Here is a 22,787-nt window from a genome sequence, read left to right on the forward strand (position 1 = left end):
AAGGAAGTGCCAGTGATCCAAAAGGTCCACTGCCAGTCATAGCTTGGGGGTTTGGGGAGCTGATTTTAACATGCAAAAAGTCAGAAATGTTTAGGTATGTGTGAGAAGTGGGTGTATGAGGGCTTGAAATTGGGTTTAACATGTACCTGAGGCTAGTGGAGAGAGGGGGGAGTTTAGGGTGTTCTGTCAAGGCAAATTTAGAGCATGGCATCCTAAAGAAGAAAACACTCTCAATCTGAGAGTTTCAAACTGGGCTCACGGCTGTTGTGACCAGACTGAACTTTGACACTTGAACTAAATTTGCTGCTGTTTATCTGTATAACATTGTTTATACTTGTTTTTGTTCACACCAAGTGCAGAAAAGACGGGAATACTGAAAATAGGAAGATAACTTGGAAAATTACCCACAGCGGTGAAACAAAGGGTGACTTGAGAGGTAGTTGATCTCGGTCCATCGGAACGACACAGAAGGAAATCTGTTGTAGAGACTGCAATGACAAGACAGGATTTAATACTTACTCTAAAAGAAACATGCTATTTAAGAGATTTTAAAAAGAAATTAAACACTTCTGACAAGCATTAAATACAATTGAAAGACCACATTATATCCATAAAATGCTCCGAAATGAATTAAATTCAAAGTTTATTGTCTTCCACCACTTTGCATGCAGACATGTTAGCATGCAATTACTACCTCCAACAATCATAAATCCAGTGCAAAAAGAAAGAAATCTTGAAAATGGATCATAGAAATACAAGTTTAAACACAAGTTATCTTTTTTTACAAAATATTACATTTCAATTGCCGCTTGTAATTAAGATACACTTACAAACACTGTTGTTTTTTTTAACCTGCAAACACATTTAGGTCCATATTGGATTGGATAACTTTATTCATCCCGTATTCGGGAAATTACATTGTGGCAGGTAGCAAGAGGGTGATTTGCCTGTTTTCATCTTTAAATGACATTGTTATACTGCACGCATAATAATAAAAAATAAAAATAAAATCAGTTCTTCAGGTCGGCACCTTCTATTGACACATTTAACCAACAAAGTCTTTCCACATCCACCAACTACTTTCTCATTCCATATTTTTTAATCTTGTTTAGTCTGTTCAGACTCTCATAAAACTTTGTCAAGAATAGACAATCCTCCAGTAAGTTAAATCTAACAATACTACAACTTCAGCCTTGTTAAGTGGCTTTTTAGTGCAACTATACTTTAAATGCAACATTCAAAAAAGGTAGGTCCAACAATAAATGAAGTATCTCAAATCAATCCTACTACTTTACTGTAGCCCAGACCAGAAACTAATTTGATGCAGATTTACGGTTCTGCAGTACATCCCGCAGTGTTTAGGCTGCTAAGAGGGAACAACCAACACTTGGGAACAAAGATTAGAGGAATGCAAACTTGAGGAAGATCAAAGAAGAACGCTGGGAAATGGAATGGAATGTCGAAAAGGAAAAAAAAGAGCTTGACAAAAGCATCCTGGGCTCACTCAGTTAAGGTGTAGGCAGAAATGTGTAGGGGTGTAATTGGTAAGACAGCATGCCTGAGATGAAACAGCAGGGAAATTTGCTATTATTATTGCAACAGGGAATTAACATTTATTTATCCAGCAAAAGGTTCATGTAGTAGTAAAAAAATGTTCCATTTTTTTAACAATTGCATTCCTATAAGAATGAAAATGATTGGCATACTACTAATAAGAGAATTACATAATATGTGAGGCCAAAAGTAGTAGGGTAGGTATTACATGAGCCTTTAACTGAATATTAACGATATGGAATAAATGTTAAAAAGTGGTCCATGCATTTATCAAGTTGTAATTAGCTGTTATTTAAAGGCAGAATGTTCACTTATGTAACAAAGTGTACATATTGTGCAGTACTGTATAAACTAGTACAGTAACGTTTAACATCATGACACTTAATACTGCTATGTTGGGTATTTTTCGGAATGTTTTTGCATAAAGCAGGAATTTACTCTAAAAGTTGTATACTACAGAAAATATTTTTTCCAGTTAAAATGTCCCCAAACAATATAAATCCATAAAATGTACAAAATACTCATACATTAGGGGGAGAAAAAATCCTAACAATATTTTGATCAGCTGGTTAAATTCATAGGTAAAAATAATACTGTTCATGTGAACTTGACTTCCTAAAAAATATCATTTTTGGACACTCCATCATTAAAATCACAGTTTAAACTGGAGTAAATTCCATATTTAAATGTCACTTACCAAACTTACCTATTATAAAGCGTTTTTTCATATTTACCATTCAGATAAAACAACGTATGACATTCGTTTAGTCACCTTATACCAAATAAAATGTATCTTACATTTCTACAACTCAAACATACAATTCCTGGATATGTGAAAGCACCCAGTTTTAAAGAGTAAACTGGGATATCATTCCAGATTTTCCACCTTTTACTTCACTCCATGGGTATTGTTTTAAGAAGCACTGAGGCATAGCCACAAAACAATGGATAATCCAGTAAGAGACTGACTGATCTGGACAAAAAGGAAAAGAATGCAGATCAACTGCAGTTTGGACGGGCAAGTCAAAACAAAATCCAGTGAATGTGATGGACTGAAGCTTTCGATGTTGACAACAACATCTCAAAAAGAACGTCAGTGTGCTACCTGTGACAAGATCTCACTGGGCAGCACTTCTTGGCCTAATTTCTCATTCAGGATGTAAAAAAAGAAAACAATGGCGTGAACATCAGTGATGATGAAGGCCTTCACATACTCTTGATCTTGGTGCCACACGTTCAGTTCATTACCAATTGAAGAGAGAATTCTGACCTAATGTCATAAAGTATATTTGACTGCTGCCTCCTGACTGCACTGATGCAAAGAAGACCTACAAGAGAAAGGAAATATACCAGCACAAATTAGTTTTTACCAACAGTTGCTCCTTAGTATTGTAAATGAATGGCTTATAATAATAACACATCACTTTTTTGTTTTGCTCAAAACATGTTGTACCACCAGTAGCGACTCTATGACCAGGATTTGCAAGTTTTCATGGGAAGTTGATGGTGTAGTGACATACCTTGTCGTTCCTTTCACATAAGAATTTGAGTTTCTGGGCCCTTTTGTGCATGAAAACTCCCTCCAGGTTTCCTGTGATGGCAGACCTGAGCTCGATGGCCTTCTCTCCCCATCCCATCACTTGATTGGATTGGAGGTAAGCTGTACAGAAGATAAAGCAGGACAGTAAATGTATAGGATGAGGAAGCTGGTGGTGGTAGTAGTAGTGTTGGTAGTAGTAGTAGTGGTGGTAGTAGTAGTGGTGGTAGTAGTAGTAGTGGTGGTAGTAGTAGTAGTAGTAGTAGTAGTGGTAGTAGTAGTAGTAGTAGTAGTGGTGGTGGTAGTAGTAGTAGTGGTGGTGGTGGTGGTAGTAGTAGTAGTGGTGGTGGTAGTAGTAGTAGTAGTAGTAGTGGTGGTGGTAGTAGTAGTAGTAGTAGTAGTAGTGGTGGTGGTGGTGGTAGTAGTAGTAGTAGTAGTGGTGGTGGTGGTAGTAGTAGTATGTTCAAAAAATGGGGAGTTTCACACAGTACACAAACATTAAACACTGTAACTATTGTAAATGAAAACCACAAATAATAAAGATTAAAATAATAACTTTCCAAGCATCTGGAACTCTAAATCTCACCGACAGATGCAGGCATCTCTCCCCATTGCAACACCGTATCCTTGGTAATACGGCCATAGGTGTCAATGTAGACGCCTTCGTCTTCGTAGCAAACAAGAACCTCAGTTCCGGCACTGTTTGGCAAAATAATGATAGCGTGTGGATGGATGGAACCTTGGATCTGTCAAACAAAGACATATATCCAAAATGTATTGATATTATTGAAAATGAATGTTGGAAACTAAAAATAAGAATAAAAATCTTGTGCAATAAGCCCTTTGGGACTATGATGGAATTGCCAATACTTACATGTGTGGGAAGGTAGAGGTCATATGGCGTCCCAGAGTCTACATCAATTGCATGGAAACCAGACAAGGAACCATAGATGACCTTTAACCTTTGCCCTTCCTCCACAGTCAGATCAACAAACAACGGCTTTTGTGATAGAGACCTAAAGGACTGAAAAGAAATGAAGATTATGAGGACCTGAATGGACACAGTCAACCAAACCAAACAGGTATTGCTTGGCCTTTTCGGAGCCAAGAAACAAAAGTAGCTCAGGCCACAACAGATGGAAAGAAATGGGGCATAACATCATCTCCCAGAAGATAAAGTTTCGTAGCCTGAATATCTATCAAACGATGGTATATAGAACCAAGGCCTTGTTTCCCACGAGTATGAAATACAATATAAAATGACCAAAACATTACAAACCTTAAAAGCCATAAACTTATGGTAAGGTTTGGGTGCCCAGGCATAAACCTCCACTGCATTCTTCAAAGCTATGACGAGGAACTTGATCTTTTCATAACGTACTGCACAAACAGACACAAATACATGCCTTTATAATGAATAAAAAAAAATAAACTAAAATTGTAACCCTTCTACCTTGGCCTGGACTTAATGTATTTTATTACTTACCCACTTTGTAGTGGATAGCACCTTCCAGATCCCCAACAGATGTCCAACCTTGTCTCTTTTCCACTTCCGGATCATTTCGGAGGATTTTATTTCTTAGCCAGGAAAGGTAGTACAGTCTCAGCTTGTTCTTTTTACCTTGAGACAGTAAGATGACAGAGGTATATATTCAAAGGTTGCTTATACACTTTTACATGTTTACCAGTTCCACCACAATTAACCAATGTAGTTAAATCCAACAATTTCAAAAAATACAACTGACAAACCTGAGATAGTAATAAGTACATTAAGTCCTTCAAGTACATCCATTTGCTGAAACCTTCTTCTGCTAATAAGTGAATAAACCTTCCCCTGACCACTTCGATCCAACAACCAAAGACCGTTTTCTGTCCCCACCAACAAATTTACTCCTGTAAAAGAAAACACAATATTAACCGCTGACAAAACTATAAAAATACAATTGAACTGATTGGAAAGGAACCAAAACATAATCATATTTAGCAATAGAAAAGAACCAACCCCAAAGTCCAGCACAAAGCACTTCAGTAGTGAATTTCTTCTTGTATTTACGGATCTCAGGATTTTCACTCTGTGGCCTAATATTAGTTGGATTCACATTAACCACAGAGCCCTTCCTGTGGTTCTCTCTCTTGAGTGGTTCACCTTTACCACATGCTGAAAATAATTCAAATATTTCCCTTAAAGCACCTTCTAATTGAAACTACCTTCAGTAAAGTTTTTTGTATTTGAAATGTTCTTACTTGGGCTTTGTGGTGGTGAAGATATCGGGATCAATCTTGGATCGATTAAAGAGGAGAAAGAAGAAGATGAGTTTTTACTCCCTGGACTTCTAAACACCTGAAATGAGAGATATACAGATAGTGTCATTTTTAGGTCCATCTCATCAGATTGTGGTTTTATAAAGACTGATAAACTCTGAAATAGTACTTCACAAGTATGTAATATAATTTTGGCCCTGATTAAGTCCTAGTATACATAAATTCTGAGCATAAAATTGGAACCTAAATGTGTCAAAAACTGTGTTTGTGTTCAGTTTTGTGACATTGGCATCATTAAAAGTATTGTAAGAACATTATAAATGTAATGTCACGTTACATTAGGTATACTCACTGTAGGGGAACGAGGTGTTGTGGGTGATTGTGTGTAACTTTGTTCTCGCATTCTCTGCTGTTGGCTTAGTGCATTACAAGAAGGACTTGTTGAAGATATTTTCTGTAAAAGATCTGGCAGCATGTAGGTCTCACTTAATGCCATTTGAGTAATCTATGGAGCAAACAGAAATGGTCAAGTGCATATCTAAAATGATAATCATTATAAAAAAACATAGCTGTAGCAAATTTACTAGAAATAATATCATAAAAAAATGAATGCATGAGAGTGCTTTTAAGGACCTGATTAAGATTGTGATGAGGTTGCAGGACTATTCCATCTGGTATTTGTTTTAGGTACTTAGTATTTCCCTTTTCATTGGGTAAGCCACAACTAGAGAAAAAATAGAAGGGATTCAAGCAGTTAAGAGCACAACATGATTATAGTTTATCTAATGCATTTATAAGGGGTTGATCATTTGATAAAATCAGACAGCAAAGGTATTAAGAGTTTACATTAGCCCACAGTCTAATTTGTTCATTCTCGACTAATTTAAATTGATTTACAAACTATTATAGTTCACCTATTCCTCTCATCTTCATCACTACTCCCAAACTCATCACTGGAGGAGGAGGAATATTCTGTGGCCTTGTTGAATGGGTTCAGAACTGTCTTGATCTTGTGCATCATTCACAGTGATAAACAAAGAAAACAACAATAAAAAAAATCAATTATAAAGTTACAAGGTTGAATCATAAAATAAAATGAGATCCACATTTTTTCTAATTTTAGGAGAACAAAAACAATGTACACATTTACGAATATCTTACATGTACAGGTCTGCCAGTGATGTCCTGCTGCCGCCTGTGCTGCTGTAGACGGGCTTGCATACGTGGACTCTCCAGGTTGAAGTGGTCTACCATAGAAAAAAAAGATTCGATGACTTGACGATGAAAATATCATAATTCTGTAGCTTTAAAAGGAACATTTTATGATTGCAAGATTCAATCTTAAATGGTTTTCTACACTGTATTCTTGATTTCTGCTCATAAAGGTAAAGGGAACGAACATGTTGTAGTGGACGTAATGATTCATTTTTTTTTGTAAAATAATGGTTATTATTTTAAACTATCAATTAGAAAAAGTAACTTCAGACTGACCTGGATGATTATTGCTGATAGACACCCCATGAGACCTCAAACCTTTATTTGTCATAAGAACAGGGCTGCCACTAGATGGTGAGAGAGACACGTTGATAAAATAAAGTGTAACATCAATAGCCATAATTTCCTGTCTATACATATTTGTGGGAAATTTATGTGAAACAATAGCCCACATTTGCAGTGTTTTAAAAGGTCAAACTCCCCGCAAAATATGAGTGACCACAGACCAACATTAGTAATGTCATAGTCACATGTAGTAATATTAATTCGCTGTCACTGTAACTTTTCCAGTTTTTCAGTAATTTTTTTGGAAGCACCACTAAAGGGAGCTCTTGCATCACTCGTGCTATATGAGAATTGTTAAGTATATAAAAAGATTCTCCTTCTACCTGGAAGCAGCTCTCTTGTGTGCTTTCACCAGTTCTCTGCAGTAGAACTTCGAGGTAGTTCGTTCAGGAACCTGTGAAATCCCAATAATATTTTTATTATTACCTACACTGAAAGCAGTGTCAAAACAATCTTGAACAAGCACATTTTGTGTTGCAGAGATGCAAGACAACGAATGAAGCTAAAGTTTAAATGTAAGCTTTCTATATCCTATCCACACACCCATACATGCATAAATCCACACACATTGGTGTCAGATTACGGCATGTGGTACTGTTTTCAACGCCAAACTGCAATCACAGGAGAGATTGAGTTATTAACTGCTCTATTGACTCCATATGGCCTCCTGCTAGTTCAACAACATACCATTAGCAAATAGACAGCTAAATTCCCTGTGCTATTGTAGTTATGACTTGTCCAATTAAATCCATATGCTGTTGTTAGTAAATACAACCAATGGCGTATTTTGTTAGGGAAGTCGCCAGATAGCAGGTCTATTAGATCCAGAACAGTGGAGAGAAAGAAAAAGTGTGAAGTGTGTATTTTTGACTCATAGATGTTTGTTTATAAACAGTTAGGAAAGGCATAAAAGGTCTCCTGCCATTTAAAGCACTTTTGCAAGCTACAAACACTCATTCATGCCAACCTCATGCTGGTGGACACAGGATGCTTAGCACACACAAAAAAGACAAAAGTATGTGAAAGTTTACATCCCAGGCACAAAGACTTCCTTTTTTTTCTTGGAAATTTGCCAGCTACTTGGTTACAAACACAATAAAGCTGGTCTTGCGTATGAGTTTAATTACAAACTACGTTCAGGGTAGGGGTGCCAACTGTTTGAGATAAAATAAATAAATAAGTGCGTGTGTGTGTGTATGCACGTCAGTTTATTTATTCATTCACCCAAACCTGAATTAATTAGGAGCCTTTTTTCCAGTGATAATGTTCAGAAATCTATTTTAATATTGATAAAAAAAACAGAAGAGAAACCCTACCTTGGGTGGTGTCTCAGAGTCCCAGAAGACATCATCGGAGGGCGATACAGGTGTGAAAGGGGACAAAGCAGAGACAGCCATATCTGACATAGAGCTGCTGTGAGACGCTACTCGACTTGAGCGCAAATTTGCATTCTGGGAGAGAAAAACAAACAAAAAAACATTGGGTGAATTATTAGGAAAAACACATGTCTTGTAAACTTAAGAATTGTGGAAAACATCTCTGAAAATAAAGCAAAAACAAAAAAATGCATTGCAGTGAAAGTATTGAATACATTAGGGGTTGATGTTCATTACATGTGTAAAATACCTGGTGGATGTGAGCTCTTTGCATGGCTGGAGTACAAGGACTAGAATTACTACCAGAGCCTAGCTTTGAATGCATCTCACTAGGAATTCCAGCAGATAGGAGCATCTTGGCTAAATTTGAATCCTGGTCCATCTAAAATGTCAAGCAGATTGTATTTATAAGTGTGTGGTTATAAATAAGCCTAATCTGGATTCCTATAACAGTTGCAAAAATTCAAAGAAGTCAAGGTATTTGGGGGGAAAGATCGATTGGTCATACCCAACAGTTCACCTAACCATATTTGACCCAAATAATTTCACTTATTTTCTTCCCAAGTACGAATCATCAACCTGGGCAGAATATCTTTGAAACAGGAGCATCAAAAGAGAAGTTAAGAGACATAGAAGGACACAACCAAGGACAGACAGACTGTAACACAAGGCAGGGAATGGCGGTGATAAAAAGGTGTTGATAGCCAAGGAACACAGGGCTTTTACCACTGAGCGCTGGCAGTTTGCGGGGCAGCTGGACAAGGAAGCAGCAGTGGTAGCAGCAGGAGAGCCTTTTCTCCCGCTGTTAGCCATTAGCTTTTGGACAGATGCCTCTGGCTTTTCTCTTTGCTTCTCCTGGTCTTTCTCTCTTTCTCTGTGTCTGTGGTCATGTTGCAGGGAGAGGAGCTGGGTTTGGTCTTTAGGCAGAGTGCGGTGGGATCTCCTGCCTGATGAGGGCTGCTGATGCTGGTGGCTCAGTGGTTGGGATTTGGATGGTGACTGAAGATGAGGCGGAAACTGCTTGTCTTTAAGCTGAAGCAGCTGCTTTGGAGCCACAGCTCTCTGTGCAGCAAACATGGAAAGCACACGTAGAAAGAGCCAGGAAGCGACTAATGAAGCATCATTTTAAGGAACATTATAAAGGGACCCAATTTGCTTTATCAGCAGTATATATATCACATTTTTTTAACAATTTCTAATTCTGTTCTATAATGGTCACATACAATATTTTAAACCCTTGAATAAGAATGTATTATACCTGACATATTATGGTATGTATGATTTTTTGTTGTTGTGTATCATCCAATCCTAAAAGATTAGTGGGGCATGCTTCTGTATAATGTTGACAATAATAGGAACATTAAAAGAAATACTTGACAGGGAAACTAAATTGTAAAAAGAAGACGATTGCCTACTGTGATGCCAGAGGGAGGCTAACAGTGAGAAAACAAGGAAAGGAAGAGAAGACATGCAGCAAAGTCTAGTCAAGACAGAAAGGGCTTTAAAACAAAACGAAAGGCCCGCTGTGATAAACATTGGCTTTCAAGCTTGTCAAGATCTAAAATTCCACTGTGCATGTCATGGCCTTCTTTCACAGTTTTAACAGAAGTCCGACACAAACACAGAAATTCTAAACTAAGCCTTCTCTCACCGCTTGACATCAAAATGATGAACATAGACTACTACCAAAGGTCTACTGCATGCACATAGCAACTGTCTCTTTTATATTCTAAATGTAAAATTAATGAGCCACATTCAAACATTTCCTTGCTCACCACTGTCTTCACTGGTCATTGCGTTGTAGACACAAAGGTGGATTGCAGGCAATCACTGACTATCTCGTGCATATGTAAAAAAATACATAGAAAGTCTTGAAAATGACTGACCTGCTGTGAGTCCACAGGTCTTATAAGCACATCAGCCTTCCATTGGTTATCTGCATAGTCCTGTTTTAGACAAAAGCATAAAAATGTGTTGGGTTTTTATTTCAGCACAGTCACTTATTAATTAATTTGCATACAGGTGACATTTTTAGTCATGCATGTATGCACACATAAACACACAAGATACTTAGTATAGTGTAAAATGACTTCTAAGAGGTGGGGTCTAAAATATTTACATATTTCAAGATGGTGGGAGGCTGTTAGCTGATGTTCTAAATATTTTACAGTCACCTCTTTTCAACTTTCCCTGGAAAATCCTAACATGCGCCAGATAGTGTTTTAACCAAAAAAATCTGCAATTTTAATTGAACTATAAAAGCAAACAAATGTTACACTACTTTTGGGTCATTTAAAACTATTTCCCAAGGTATTGTGTAGTTACATGAAGCCCTATTTTTGTAGTAGTTAATGTGCCATAGTATAAAAAAACATGATGGCAAATAGGGCAAAAATGTGATCGTTACCTGAGGGCGTTCATTTCTCTGATATTTGTCATTCTTTAGCAGCCTGTTGTCGTGGTTTTCCGATTCCTCACCAAGCATAAGCTCTTGTAGTTCTGCCCACTGGAATGCACCATCAGACAACTTTCGCATCTGTTGCTGGAAAAGTTCCAGTAAAATACAAGTTGATTTCAATTTTGGCTTTAAAAGTCATCTTAAATCTAACAAATTGCACTTACATCTTCCAAAATTTGTCGTTTCTCAAGTTGTTGTTGAATTCTCCTCTGTCTATCAGCGAGTAATTGCTGCTTGTATACTTCTTGCTCTGCTACTTGCTGCAACACCAAAACAAAATCAGAATTAATGTTTTTTGTAACCAAGTGTTTCCCAGTATTTTTAACAATGCACAAAAAAAATATACTGTATGTTAGATAATTATGTTCAAACCAAAAGTGAAAACTGCATTGCTGAACTCCATAATGAATGTAAATGTCAATGACTTTACATAATAAAATTGATAATTGTATTAAAACATTGTGATACGTGTCAATACAAAAAGTTAACCATAAAATCTAATAATTTCAACCTGTTGTCTTTGCTGATCCACAACAATTTTGTTCTTTCTATGGCTGCTCTCTTCTCGATCTTCTGTCTGTAAACGCAGAAACTCCCGCCGCAAAGTCCATTCGCCAGGAACATTCACTATTGAGCTAGAAGACGTATTGGAAAGCCAAAAATCATTGAAGAGAAATATTAAGCCCATGAACTGTCCATGGTACTAAATAATAGCAAAACAAACTCTAGATGAATATAGTGACCTAATTCATCTTATTTCGTATTATATATTCATTTTTGCTCCTCTTGTTGTCAAACTTACCTTGGCTCTCCCTCCTCTTCTGTGACCTCATCTTCTTCCTCTTCACTTCCACTGTATTCGTACTCTGGGCCATCTGAGAAGTGAGCAAAATATTATATTAATTTTTTAGTTGACCATAATTACTACAGACCACAAAAGAAATGCTCTGAATTAGGGTAAAATTAATCCATTTAAAAATGTATTTAGTCTACCAAAAAAAACACAGATAATATATAAAAATGTCATCATAATTAGTGCATCAAAGCATTAGTTACCTTTTTCCTTTTTCTTTCTGGTTCTGTCGAGATGATCTTTAAGCATAATGCGAACTTGTCTTTCATTAGTTAAATCTCTGATGAAGGCATGCCTTAGTAGGACATCGGTTGTAGCTCGGTGGAGATGGTTCTTAACTAGACAGGTATCAATAAATGACAGAAAGCGCTTGGACCTGTGAAAGATAAAAAGAAGCAAAACACATCATTTTTCAAAAATGATAACGTGTATAAAACGTGGCCCGAAAATGGTAATTGGTCTGAGAAAATGCAATGCAACTGTCACTATTTTGTAGTTAAAATACAGTAAAATTGCATAATACCCTGCAAAATCAAACATTTCATAAATTATATTTTGCCAGAGAACTTTAACTTACCTGGAATTAGTAAGAACTAACTAACCTATAATGTAAAAATCCCTTTATAAATTGGAAATTCACGTTCCATCTTAGTCTGAAGCAGTATATCCAATGTATAGTGGACAGCTGAAAACACCAGAAGGCTAGATTGACTAAAATCTCTCCTATAAAGGGTAATTTCAAAAAAAAATTATAATCCTATACCTGGAACTGCAAAAAAGCTGACCATGGCAGAGAACTACATACCCATCTTTGACTGTTCAAGCAAGTGAAGGCTGTGAATGCTATGAATGTGTATCCTATGAAATGAATAGTGAATGAAGGACAGGACGGTTCTACTGCCAGATCAAATTTGATGGGTACATTTATTATACAAAGAGTGAAGGAAATGAGTCTGACGCAGGCTAGGAACTTAGTTGAGAATGACTTTTTTTTTTCTACTATCGTGTTGAAAAGGCAACACAGGGTTATATTGAAGACGTTCACATTTTCTCAAATGTGTCTCAAATTGCATATTATTCATTCATTCATGAATCCATTCATTCATTCGTTCATTCATCCATTCACCCATTCACCTGTTCATTCACTCATTCATTCATCCATTCACCCATTCACCTGTTCATTCACTCATCCATCCATCCATCCATCCATCCATCCATCCATCCATCCATCCATCCATCCATCCATCCATCCATCCATCCATCCATCCATCCATCCATCCATCCATCCATCCATCCATCCATCCATCCATCCATCCATCCATCCATCCATCCATCCATTCATGCATTCATTCATTCATTCCTTCATTAATTCGTTTTCTAACGCGCTTTAGAAAATCCAATGATTATTTTTAAAAAGATTAAAAACAAAATACAAATAGCATTTTTAAAACCTGACTGTTGATTATGAAAAAAAATGGAGGAATAAGTTTGGGATTGCATTGAATCTTGCATCATGAAGAAAGGGAGTGGGATCAATTCACTTCTTTGCAACTTTCTAGTGTGTGTAGTCATCTTCAAACTCACCATTTTTTAGATTTAAGCCTTGGTGGAGGGTTGCGTGGAATCAGAAACAGAGCTCTCATAGGATGCATGTCACACAGCGCTACACACACACACATTCATGGGTTACAAAGGGAAAATAGTCAAACAATGAATCCTGAGTGGGGAAAATAATTTGGAAAAAAAAATGGAATATGCAGCAAATGTCTTACGAGGGGCTCCTTCTGCCATCTCTAAAGCAGTGATGCCTAAGGACCAGAGGTCACTCTGTTAAGAAAGATAGGAAATACGTTTAAATTGGGTGCAATACACACAAAAACTTTTTGATGAATTTGCCACATTACAAAAACAAAATATATTTCAAACTTTTTAACACTTATCAGTAGTTTGGTTAATCCGCAAATATTTATATAAAAAAAACAACCTGAGATGAATAAGAGCCATTTATATTTTGTTCAATGGTTGACTTATAACTTCAGGAATGTGATTTTTTATTAGTCATACCCTGTAGTCATATGTGGCTTCTGGATTCTCATCGCATGCAATAACCTCCGGTGCCATCCAATAAGGAGTTCCTATAAAAGTATTTCGTCGACCAATCGTCTTGTCCAATTGTGCAGAAACACCAAAATCCACTAAAACACACAAAATAAAACAGACAATAAAGTGAACCTATAAAGCTAGTATTGTTATAGCTTCATTGATTTTCATGTGTTCATGTGTCATACCAAGTTTTACTTCGGCATTCTCTGTAAGTAAAACATTTTGTCCCTTAATGTCCCTGTGAATCACATGATGGGAATGGAGATGGGAAAGACCCTAGAGGACAAATATGCACAAAAAAACACACATCCACATAGTCAGATGACAGATGAGGTCATAAACATTCACTCAATAGGGGAACAGTTTTTCCAAACTTGTTGAGATACTTTTCCCCTTCAGGAAAAAATACCAACAACTATTAGTAGTTAAAGTAGTTTAAAGCAGTAGAACAGGATACTGAAAATGAATGGCAGAGTTTGACGCATGTGGGGGGCTCTCATTCCTTCAAAAGGGGGCTAAATAAACAGAGGAAGTGAGTTTTTACTGTGACAATGACTTCATCCCACAATGATGAGTGTCTTGTGGTTGTGTCTGTTATGATGTTGAAACAATATGAAGACAGTATGGCTGACAACAGCAAAAAAAACCATGGCAAAATTCCAAAGGTCTTTATCCTTCAAGCAGTATAATTTCTCAGAATGTTTTAATGAGAAAGTGGTTCTCAGGACCTTGCTTATGAGGATAATCATAACAATGACAAAATAACAAACAAAGCCTTTACACTGTGAAAGTCACAGTGGGAAAACATTAGAGATGTTTTCCTTAAAAAAAAAAATCAAGAAACATTTGTGTCAGTTTAGACTTTCTCAGATGCTTAAGTGTCCCAACTATGAAATGTATTTGTCCACATAGAAATAAAATAACAAGATGCATTCTTTAGATGTGTTAAGAGTGTATTTTCCCAATGTCTTCACTGTCTGGAAGCAATGAAAGTGATAGATGGGACACAAAGTCTGACCCTGTTATGGCAGTTAAAAATGCACAACAGAACATTTAAAAAAAATGGATTCCACCAACATCTAGTCATGCATTCATCTGATGTATTTTTGTGTAACTTTACCCTGAGCACCTCTCTGCAGATGTATGCAATCCAGTCTTCTTTCAGACAGTTACCCTTTGTTTTTTTGACTAAGTCCGTCACCGAGCCGGCTCCACAGTACTCCATCACCAACTAAATAGGCGGAACAAACAGACAAGTATAAGAATATAGTAGACCTGCCATATTTAGGAATATGAATATGTAAAAGACTGGCTATGAAAGGACTAACTAACCCAGAGCTGATGGTCCTGTCCAGCAGGACTTTTCTTGACAAAAGCTCCATAATACGTAGCAATGTTTCTATGATGAGAATAACTCTTTAACATGTTGATCTCCAGCTTTATTTCTTCTTCTTCCTCCTATATAAAAGTGACAAGGGAGAAGGTTGGTTAAGTTGTTTTTACAGAAAGTCGAGTATACTTTATTTTAGTCAAGTCTATTAACATAACTAGTTAAAAGAAGGAGTTAGAAGTTAAACTTTCACCCCTATCTGAGTCTGTATTTGTTTGGGAGTGTTTGTTGAAACAAAGGCAGGCGAATATTAAATATTGCAATGATTTTTTGGACCCAGATACAACTGTGCATTACACAAAAGCAAAAATCTTGTGGCTTGAAATATTGTTCCCAATCTCATGAGATGAATGTGGTTTACTTACAATTTGGGTTTGTCAATAAACAACACTAAGCACCAATTGAGTCTGAAAGATCATATCATAATTCTAAATTAGGTCTCTAAATGGGTCTTTATTATTGCTGATTTGACGCAAAACAAATTGGATCTAGTCATACATCTTCTAAAGATGACAATTGTAGAACATAATCATGCAATTCTTTGATTAATAAAAAAAGAGAATCTCAACAATCTGTGGTAAAAATCCAGCTGCAACATGCTTTTATAAACACACCTTTTCTTATTTATCAACGTCACTCAATTAGTCTTTCCTCACCTGTCTTTTCCAAAATATAGCTGTAAGACGACAAGTACACAATATCAGGGTGTGTCAAGTAAGAATAGCGATCAAATGATGCCATCTTTGTTGAATTCTAGAAAAACACTAAAAATATGTCCGCTATACATCTATGGCCAAAAAAAAGGATGTTGCGATGATTTAAAAAATGTTGCAGCCAGTTTGGCTATGACAGACATCTGCTCATACTAAAGTTAGATTCAGGAGATGAAAAAACGGGGGGTGGGAGCCTTTTGAGAAAGATGGTGTCGAAGATAGCGAGATAGCGACACCACTGTGGCAGCACACCTTGAATTGCGGGGAAACCAGCCCAAAATATCTCCGCTGCAACAACTCAGTTCCTGCCAAATTTAATTGGTCACCTAACAGACTGGAAACCATGATAAGTTTATAAACTTAGTTACTCTTATCAAGTTTTTGTAAAAATCTGTTCGTATCTGATTCCAGTAATGACAAACATGTTTAAGAAATCAAAGATTAAAACATGATCATTATTGATTTTTTTTTCATTAACCATGAATAAATACATAATATATACTTTACCTCAGTGACTTCCATGACCTTGATCGCTGCCATTTGGCCAGTTTTGACATGACGACCCTGTTGGAAAATATGGATGAAATTTACATTGGAATATTTGAACAATAACATGCATTGAACATAGTAGTCAATTATTCCAAATTATACTGTCTAATCTTAACAACATAGTTACATATATATATGCTATCTGTCACATTATAGGCCTGACACTACGCCTGTCTACTGAACAAGTACCCATTAAAAAGACACTCTGCCAGAAAGCTAATATTACTCACAAGGAATACCATGTATTAATAAAAATAGGTGTGAGAGCTGCTATAGAGCCTCCTACTCCTTATTCATTCCATGCTTGACATTATTTCCATAATTGCAGAGAATTCTGGCATATGAGGATGCCAGTGATAAATAAGGAAAAGGCCTTCCTGTCTATTCTTTCTCAGTTGTGTCTGTTAACATTGCTGCCACCTTAAGTTATGAATACGGAGCTTTCTACTTATTAACCGCATGCATAACTGACACACAGACTAGAATTAATGAGCGCAAGCACTTTCTGCCACTGTTCAATATATCTCAAATAGAATTATCTTACATATTTATGGAAATGCTGGAGAAACGTGACACAGAGCCACAGACATACACGTAGCTGAACGGAAATTGTGTCCCTGATGACAAACACACATTGTGTCAGAGTACTATAAATATTGTGCCAGTGAAAAGGTTACAATAATATATTCATACATTTTTTAATTAAATACAATAGAGACATTTATAAAGCAGACAGCAAGTTGACAAAAGTGATACTATTTCCAAATCAATTGCTGTTCATTGTGGACTGGAATAAAATAGTCAATTAATTTGGAACAGAAGTGGTTTCATAACTTTGATTTTTCATAAATAGATGAATTTTAGGTTATGAAAAAGCTCTAATATATTCGAACAGTTCTAAAGTCTGCAATATACTACACTGAATCCCTTTTAAAAAAAATTAAGTAAGCTAATTTTGTATGAAATCTGTGTAAAACACAAAAAAAAGGACAAGAAAATTATAGATGAAGCCATTAACAGACTTGCAAAAACATGTTCCATTGGGTTGGATGTGTGAGTGTATAGGCAAGGGCAAACGTTTGGCAGCTGAGTAAACATACAAAAGATTTAAATGTCAGCCAAATCTGTGCATTCACTAACCAGCTATTAGTGACTTAAATACCTAGAAAGACAGTACTAATGAAGCCATCCATCTCTCATTCACAAAAAAATTACTATAGTGTACTTATTAAATATCTATACAATTTCCACTGCTTCACACATCAAGATATTGTGTTCAGAAAGCTGATAAAACCAAAGTAGTTTATTTATAAGCTGATATTGATGACCATAAATGTCTGTGACCAAAAGATAGTGTTTTAATGTGGCTAACTGACTCTACAAAAATATATATATATTGGTTCCATCTTTTATTGTTGGACGTTGGAATAAAAAATGTTACACATGCAGGCTATTAGCTGCTTTTCTCTTCTCTAGTTTTCATCATGCTCTCTCTCTACCTCTTCCTTCCTCCCTCCCGTGTGTTGAGACTTTCTGCCTTTCACCTCTGTCTTCCTTCCTTTATCCTCCCTTTGCGCTCGCTCTCCCATGGCTCCACTTATAGTCTTTCTTTCTTTTATGCTCCTTACAAAAAAATACTTTAATTGGAAGATGTTCCCAACCGTTCAGCCCCAAAAGAGAGGAAGTCGAAATTTTGAAACCAACACAATTTCAGGAACTGTGAGTGATTCATGTTTAAGGATTGCATTAGGGTACAGCCTGGCTTTTTGTGTCATTTCACAAGGATGTCAAACACATCATCTGTGAGAGCAGAATAATGAGGAAGGTTTAGCATAAGTGACCTTTGGAAGACCAAGAAAAATGTCAACATATGTTCATGCTGCACATTTTCATTTGTTTTTGATCATCGAATGCTTCAGGGAAGAAACATTTTTACATTACAACATAGAGACAACATATCTTACTCTGTACACACATACTCAGAGAAACAGTGTCTCTCACAGAGAAGGGAAGTTCCTTTTGCAAACAGGGAAACGCCCTTCTGTGTGTATGCGTTTGGATGCATGCATGAGTTGAGAAAAAACGATTACAAGACGATGACTGAAGCACAATCTTCCTCAATGGTGTTTGAGTGTTGGAATTGGCTAGAATTCTTCTTGTTTTGCATTTTTTTGGCCAATCGATCCCTTAATATTAGACTATAAACATGCAGCCCATCAAGAATGGCTTGAAACAGACTTCCAGTTATAACATTTCTGTTCGATAACATTTTTGTAAGACTATCATACTTTCATAGAAAGGTTCTCTGTCCCAATTATCCAATAGTTTTACTATGAAATGTTGGACATGGAGGCTATGAGGAAAAGGCTTACACAGAAATGAAAAAGAAACTATAAATAGTTCTTTATCCTCACTAGGGTTGCATGGGGTGCTGGAGCTTATGCAAATGATCACAGGGCATGAGGAGACGTATTATAATATAAATGAATGCTATTATTAATGAAAAATTCAAAAATAATTATTTAAAAAAAAACAGTTGGGTAACCCTAATCTCAAAACATTGGCTCAAATATCCAAAATGTCGAATGCAAAATATGTGGTACTCAGTCATCTACATTAATGAGACGGTAGATTTTTTAATACGAATGGTAGCATTTATTTGTTGTTGATAGTATGCCGTCAAATCCCCCTTCTGATTTATTATCTGGGACAAAATAAGTTAGTAATAGTGTGACAGATTGGATTACCACAGTGAATTCTTTCTTTTATGGATGCAAGGCTAATATCCCAATCACATGCTAGACTTTTTAGTGCTTCTAAAACTGTCTTATTTAATAGAGTATTTTTGCACATTTTTATGCACAATTGCTTTACAGCATGACACAAAAATACCTTAAATGACTAGTTGTACCTTAAAACCTTTTTATAAAATCATTCCTTTTAATGATGATTTTTGTATGAAAACTTGCTACATTATTCTATCAATTTTTTTTCAAATTGGTTAACCAGCAAGAACTGTGTTACTTAATTTATGAAAAAAATACATGTTAGTAAAAAATATATTTAGAATAAAATCCCAACTCGCCGCTTGAAAACTGCATAGTGCATACTTTCTTTTTAAAGTACAGCCACAGAAAACAATCCTACAGGCACATCATCATAGAAAATCAATTCCTCTACTACGTATCAACAAAAATACTCTGTATACTTAGTATATTACTGTTACAAAACTTGAATTGATCATGAAATACCGTAATTTCACGACTATAAGGCGCACCTAAGTCTTAAATTTTCTCCAAAATAGACAGTGCGCCTTAAAATACGGTGCGCCTTATATATGGAAAAAACATTCAAATGTGTCATTCATTGGGGGTGCGCCTTATAGTCGTGAAAATACGATAATTAAACCAATGTGTAATTAGACCACCATAACAATGATGACCATAGTTGTGTGATTGATTGAGTTGGCACTACAGATATCTGAGATGACACCATAACACTTTGACTCAGCTATACAGTGCCAATAGAATCTGGTATAACTAAAGTGTGAACACAACACAACACAAGGCATCCCATTTAGTGTTCGAGAAATTCCAGCAAAGGCCTCGTGGTTGCAACATAAACAATGTCCTCTCAATTGCACATGCCACAACACTTTATCACTTTAGGCAGAACAATGTCTCTCCCTTACTAAAAGAAAATGAGAGTGCTGGTATTTCATACAAGCAAATATACTCATTACCATGACGGGAAGTAGAAACAAAGTATTTAACATATCTTAGGGCAAAGGTTATCACAATCCTCAGGGCATACTTCCTCATCCTGTTTTTACTGGTTAAGAAATCAATGAATGTGTGTCATGAGATCAAATATATAAACTTTTCTTAAGTTGTGTCAGAAAATAAGTGTGTGCAAATTCACATGCTGTGTACTGTGTATACCACTTTTGCCACATTTCCTTTATCAGGAAATCTTACCATGACTCACACAGCCAACCTCTTTCTTACACACATTGAAATTTACATAACACTCACACGAATATATCCCATTTGAACTGTGACATGCTTCAAAAAGCAAAGATATTGTTGGAATGAACAGGTATATATATTTAGTTGTCTTCTAGTTTGATTGTTATTTTTATTTTGTGTTTCATTTTGGTACTTTAGTGGATTCTATGCCAGAATAATATGAATATACGAGTTGAATCAGGTCAAAATATTAAAAGTTAGATTTAAAAAAAAGTTTTTTCCCCCACAAATGTGTTAAATTACAAACTTTAACTGATTACTGGAATTTTCACTATTCAGGTCATGAAAATTAAAGTTATTTCTGGTAAAAGCCAATTGTATTGACACAACTACGGCTTTGACTACAAATATACATGATACCAAAAATATACTGCTAAAAAAGGAAGTCAACTAAACCCAAGACGGTTAAACATGTGATATATCGGTGGTCCTAGTGAAGGAAGTGTTTGACCCATTTTGTGTAAGAAACTAACATGCATCTCTTCCCCTGCAAACGGATTTGCAAAAATTCATGTTGCCTGAGGTAATGTCTTTTTTTTTTAAATCAATGTGTGCTGATGTTGTGTATAAATCAAATAGAGACAAGATGGTGTCATGGCAGCAATCCAAGAGGAAACAGTGTGTAAAAGACAGAAAGAAAAGAAATGTCTCCAATATGTCTATACAGCCAAGCACAACTAAATAACTATACCTAAATGGGCATCTACAATCACAAGATATCAATGCAAAAATGAAATGCAGTTTAACTATATGAAGTCAAGCATAGACACATTTGACTATCTGATCATGGAAAATATTGTTTTTTTGATTCAATTACTTGATTAACTCATTAGCTGCCATTGATAGTGATCTATAAATCTCTTCAATCCATTTGAATGTGTTTGGGGGCGTGGTTACAAGCCCTATTTATATCAATGGTAACCAATGTTAACAGATATGTCAAAAACTACTAAAAATATTAAACAGTCAAAGGCCTACAACCTTTTTGCATTAATAACATTATCCTACGAGTACACTCACCTTGTACACTTGCCCGTAGGTTCCATTCCCGACGACTTCCACCAACTCAAAAATACCTGCAGGATCCTTCAAAATAGGATAAAGAAAAAATATATAATACATAACTGACAACATAGGTGCGCATTATACAGACATGCATGATTGATATCATAGGTGCACATTACTTATTGCCTCCCATTCCTTTTCATCTCATTTTCTGAACCGCTTCATCCTCATTAGGGTCACAGGGGGTGCTGGAGCCTATACCAGCTGACTCCAGGCCAGTTGCAGGGGATACCCTGAATCAGCTTACCATGCATGTTTTTGGAATGTACGAGGAAATCAGAGTACCCAGAGGAAACCCAAACAGGCCTATGGAGAACATGCAAACTCCGACATAGGTAGATGTGACCTGGATTCGAACCCAGGACCCCAGAGCTGTTAGGCCGACATCCTAACCACTACAGTTGATGTTTTTTTTTTGTTTTTGTTTTTAAAGTAGAAGGACTGGCTGCAAATGCTCAGGTTTGCTGAGACAAATAATTAAACAGTGGGATCCTCGAATTTGGGACAAAATAAAGGGATCTCATAGTTGTGGCCAATTCTGAAAAAAATGCAGTTGCTCCCAAGGGGTCACCATTGAAGTGGATTTACAAATCTGGATGACATTATCATTTAGATTCTCCAAAATCGGCCATTTTTCCGATCTGACATTGTTGTAATTATTAACTGTATAGTACAAGTCGTTTGTCTTATTTGGATCGATCATCCAAATCGTCGATTTAAGAAAAATGCGACTTGTAAATACCATAAAGTTAAACCAAGTGACACTGCCTAACAACAACAACCACTTCAAAGATCTCCTAGAAAACATTCAAGTTGACAGACATCATGCACTTTTAAACAGGATCATAGAGAACTACAGCACAAAACAATGCAAATAGTGACAAAAACAGTGATAACCAGTTAAAATTGTCGTTAACATTTCCGCGTACCCACAACGTCGCAAACAGCAATGCTTCCTTAATACTGAACAAAATGTGTCTGATCTTACTCTCAATGCAGAAAGATCAATGCTGTCCAAACTTCTAGTGGTATTTTCTCTCAACATTGTTGCCAATAATGTTGTCAAAGTATTGATAACTGCAGGAAAGTCATGGAAGCCCTCGTTTGGTCTTCGTCAAAACTAACGGACTTGTCTCTTGAGTCCATTCTCAACTTTTGCTACTACGTCAAGTCTAATTGTAAAATGACAACTGTTTCCGGATGACCGTTTCACAATAAGATTCTTACCGGATGTAAGGTATTATTTTAGGTAACTATACTACAAAAATATATGTCAACAACGTTTTCTATCAAAACCAAAACCATCGCATTTAAATAAAAAGGAAATATAAATAATTTA

General features: G+C 36.2%; 1 protein-coding gene across 4 annotated transcripts; it reads right to left on the reverse strand.

Annotated features, from left to right (window-relative positions):
* Nucleotides 1-949: 949 nt before the first annotated feature.
* Nucleotides 950-22,620, reverse strand: LOC144207285 (mitogen-activated protein kinase kinase kinase kinase 4-like). 4 transcript variants are annotated; one of them, XM_077732668.1, is made up of 33 exons: nt 22,437-22,620; nt 21,404-21,469; nt 16,314-16,370; nt 15,036-15,161; nt 14,824-14,934; nt 13,889-13,979; nt 13,665-13,795; nt 13,373-13,427; nt 13,185-13,263; nt 11,804-11,976; nt 11,550-11,622; nt 11,259-11,382; nt 10,912-11,007; nt 10,697-10,825; nt 10,176-10,235; nt 9,016-9,351; nt 8,540-8,671; nt 8,230-8,364; nt 7,237-7,307; nt 6,845-6,915; nt 6,515-6,600; nt 6,268-6,362; nt 5,987-6,077; nt 5,706-5,858; nt 5,336-5,432; nt 5,094-5,249; nt 4,841-4,984; nt 4,578-4,712; nt 4,371-4,471; nt 3,966-4,115; nt 3,678-3,837; nt 3,075-3,214; nt 950-2,882 (listed from the first exon to the last, which is right to left on the reverse strand). In XM_077732668.1, the coding sequence occupies exons 1-33, from the start codon at nt 22,491-22,493 to the stop codon at nt 2,799-2,801; spliced, it is 3,765 nt and encodes a 1,254-aa protein (XP_077588794.1). In that variant the 5' UTR covers nt 22,494-22,620; the 3' UTR covers nt 950-2,798. The 4 variants fall into 4 exon arrangements, with proteins under 4 accessions (XP_077588794.1, XP_077588793.1, XP_077588796.1 ...); XM_077732667.1 differs by having other exon boundaries at nt 10,697-10,831; XM_077732670.1 differs by lacking the exon at nt 9,016-9,351 and having other exon boundaries at nt 10,697-10,831.
* Between the last annotated feature and the right edge of the window lie 167 nt (nt 22,621-22,787).

Source organism: Stigmatopora nigra, chromosome 14 (genome assembly GCF_051989575.1).
Source record: "Stigmatopora nigra isolate UIUO_SnigA chromosome 14, RoL_Snig_1.1, whole genome shotgun sequence".
Classification (NCBI taxonomy): Eukaryota; Metazoa; Chordata; class Actinopteri; order Syngnathiformes; family Syngnathidae; genus Stigmatopora; species Stigmatopora nigra.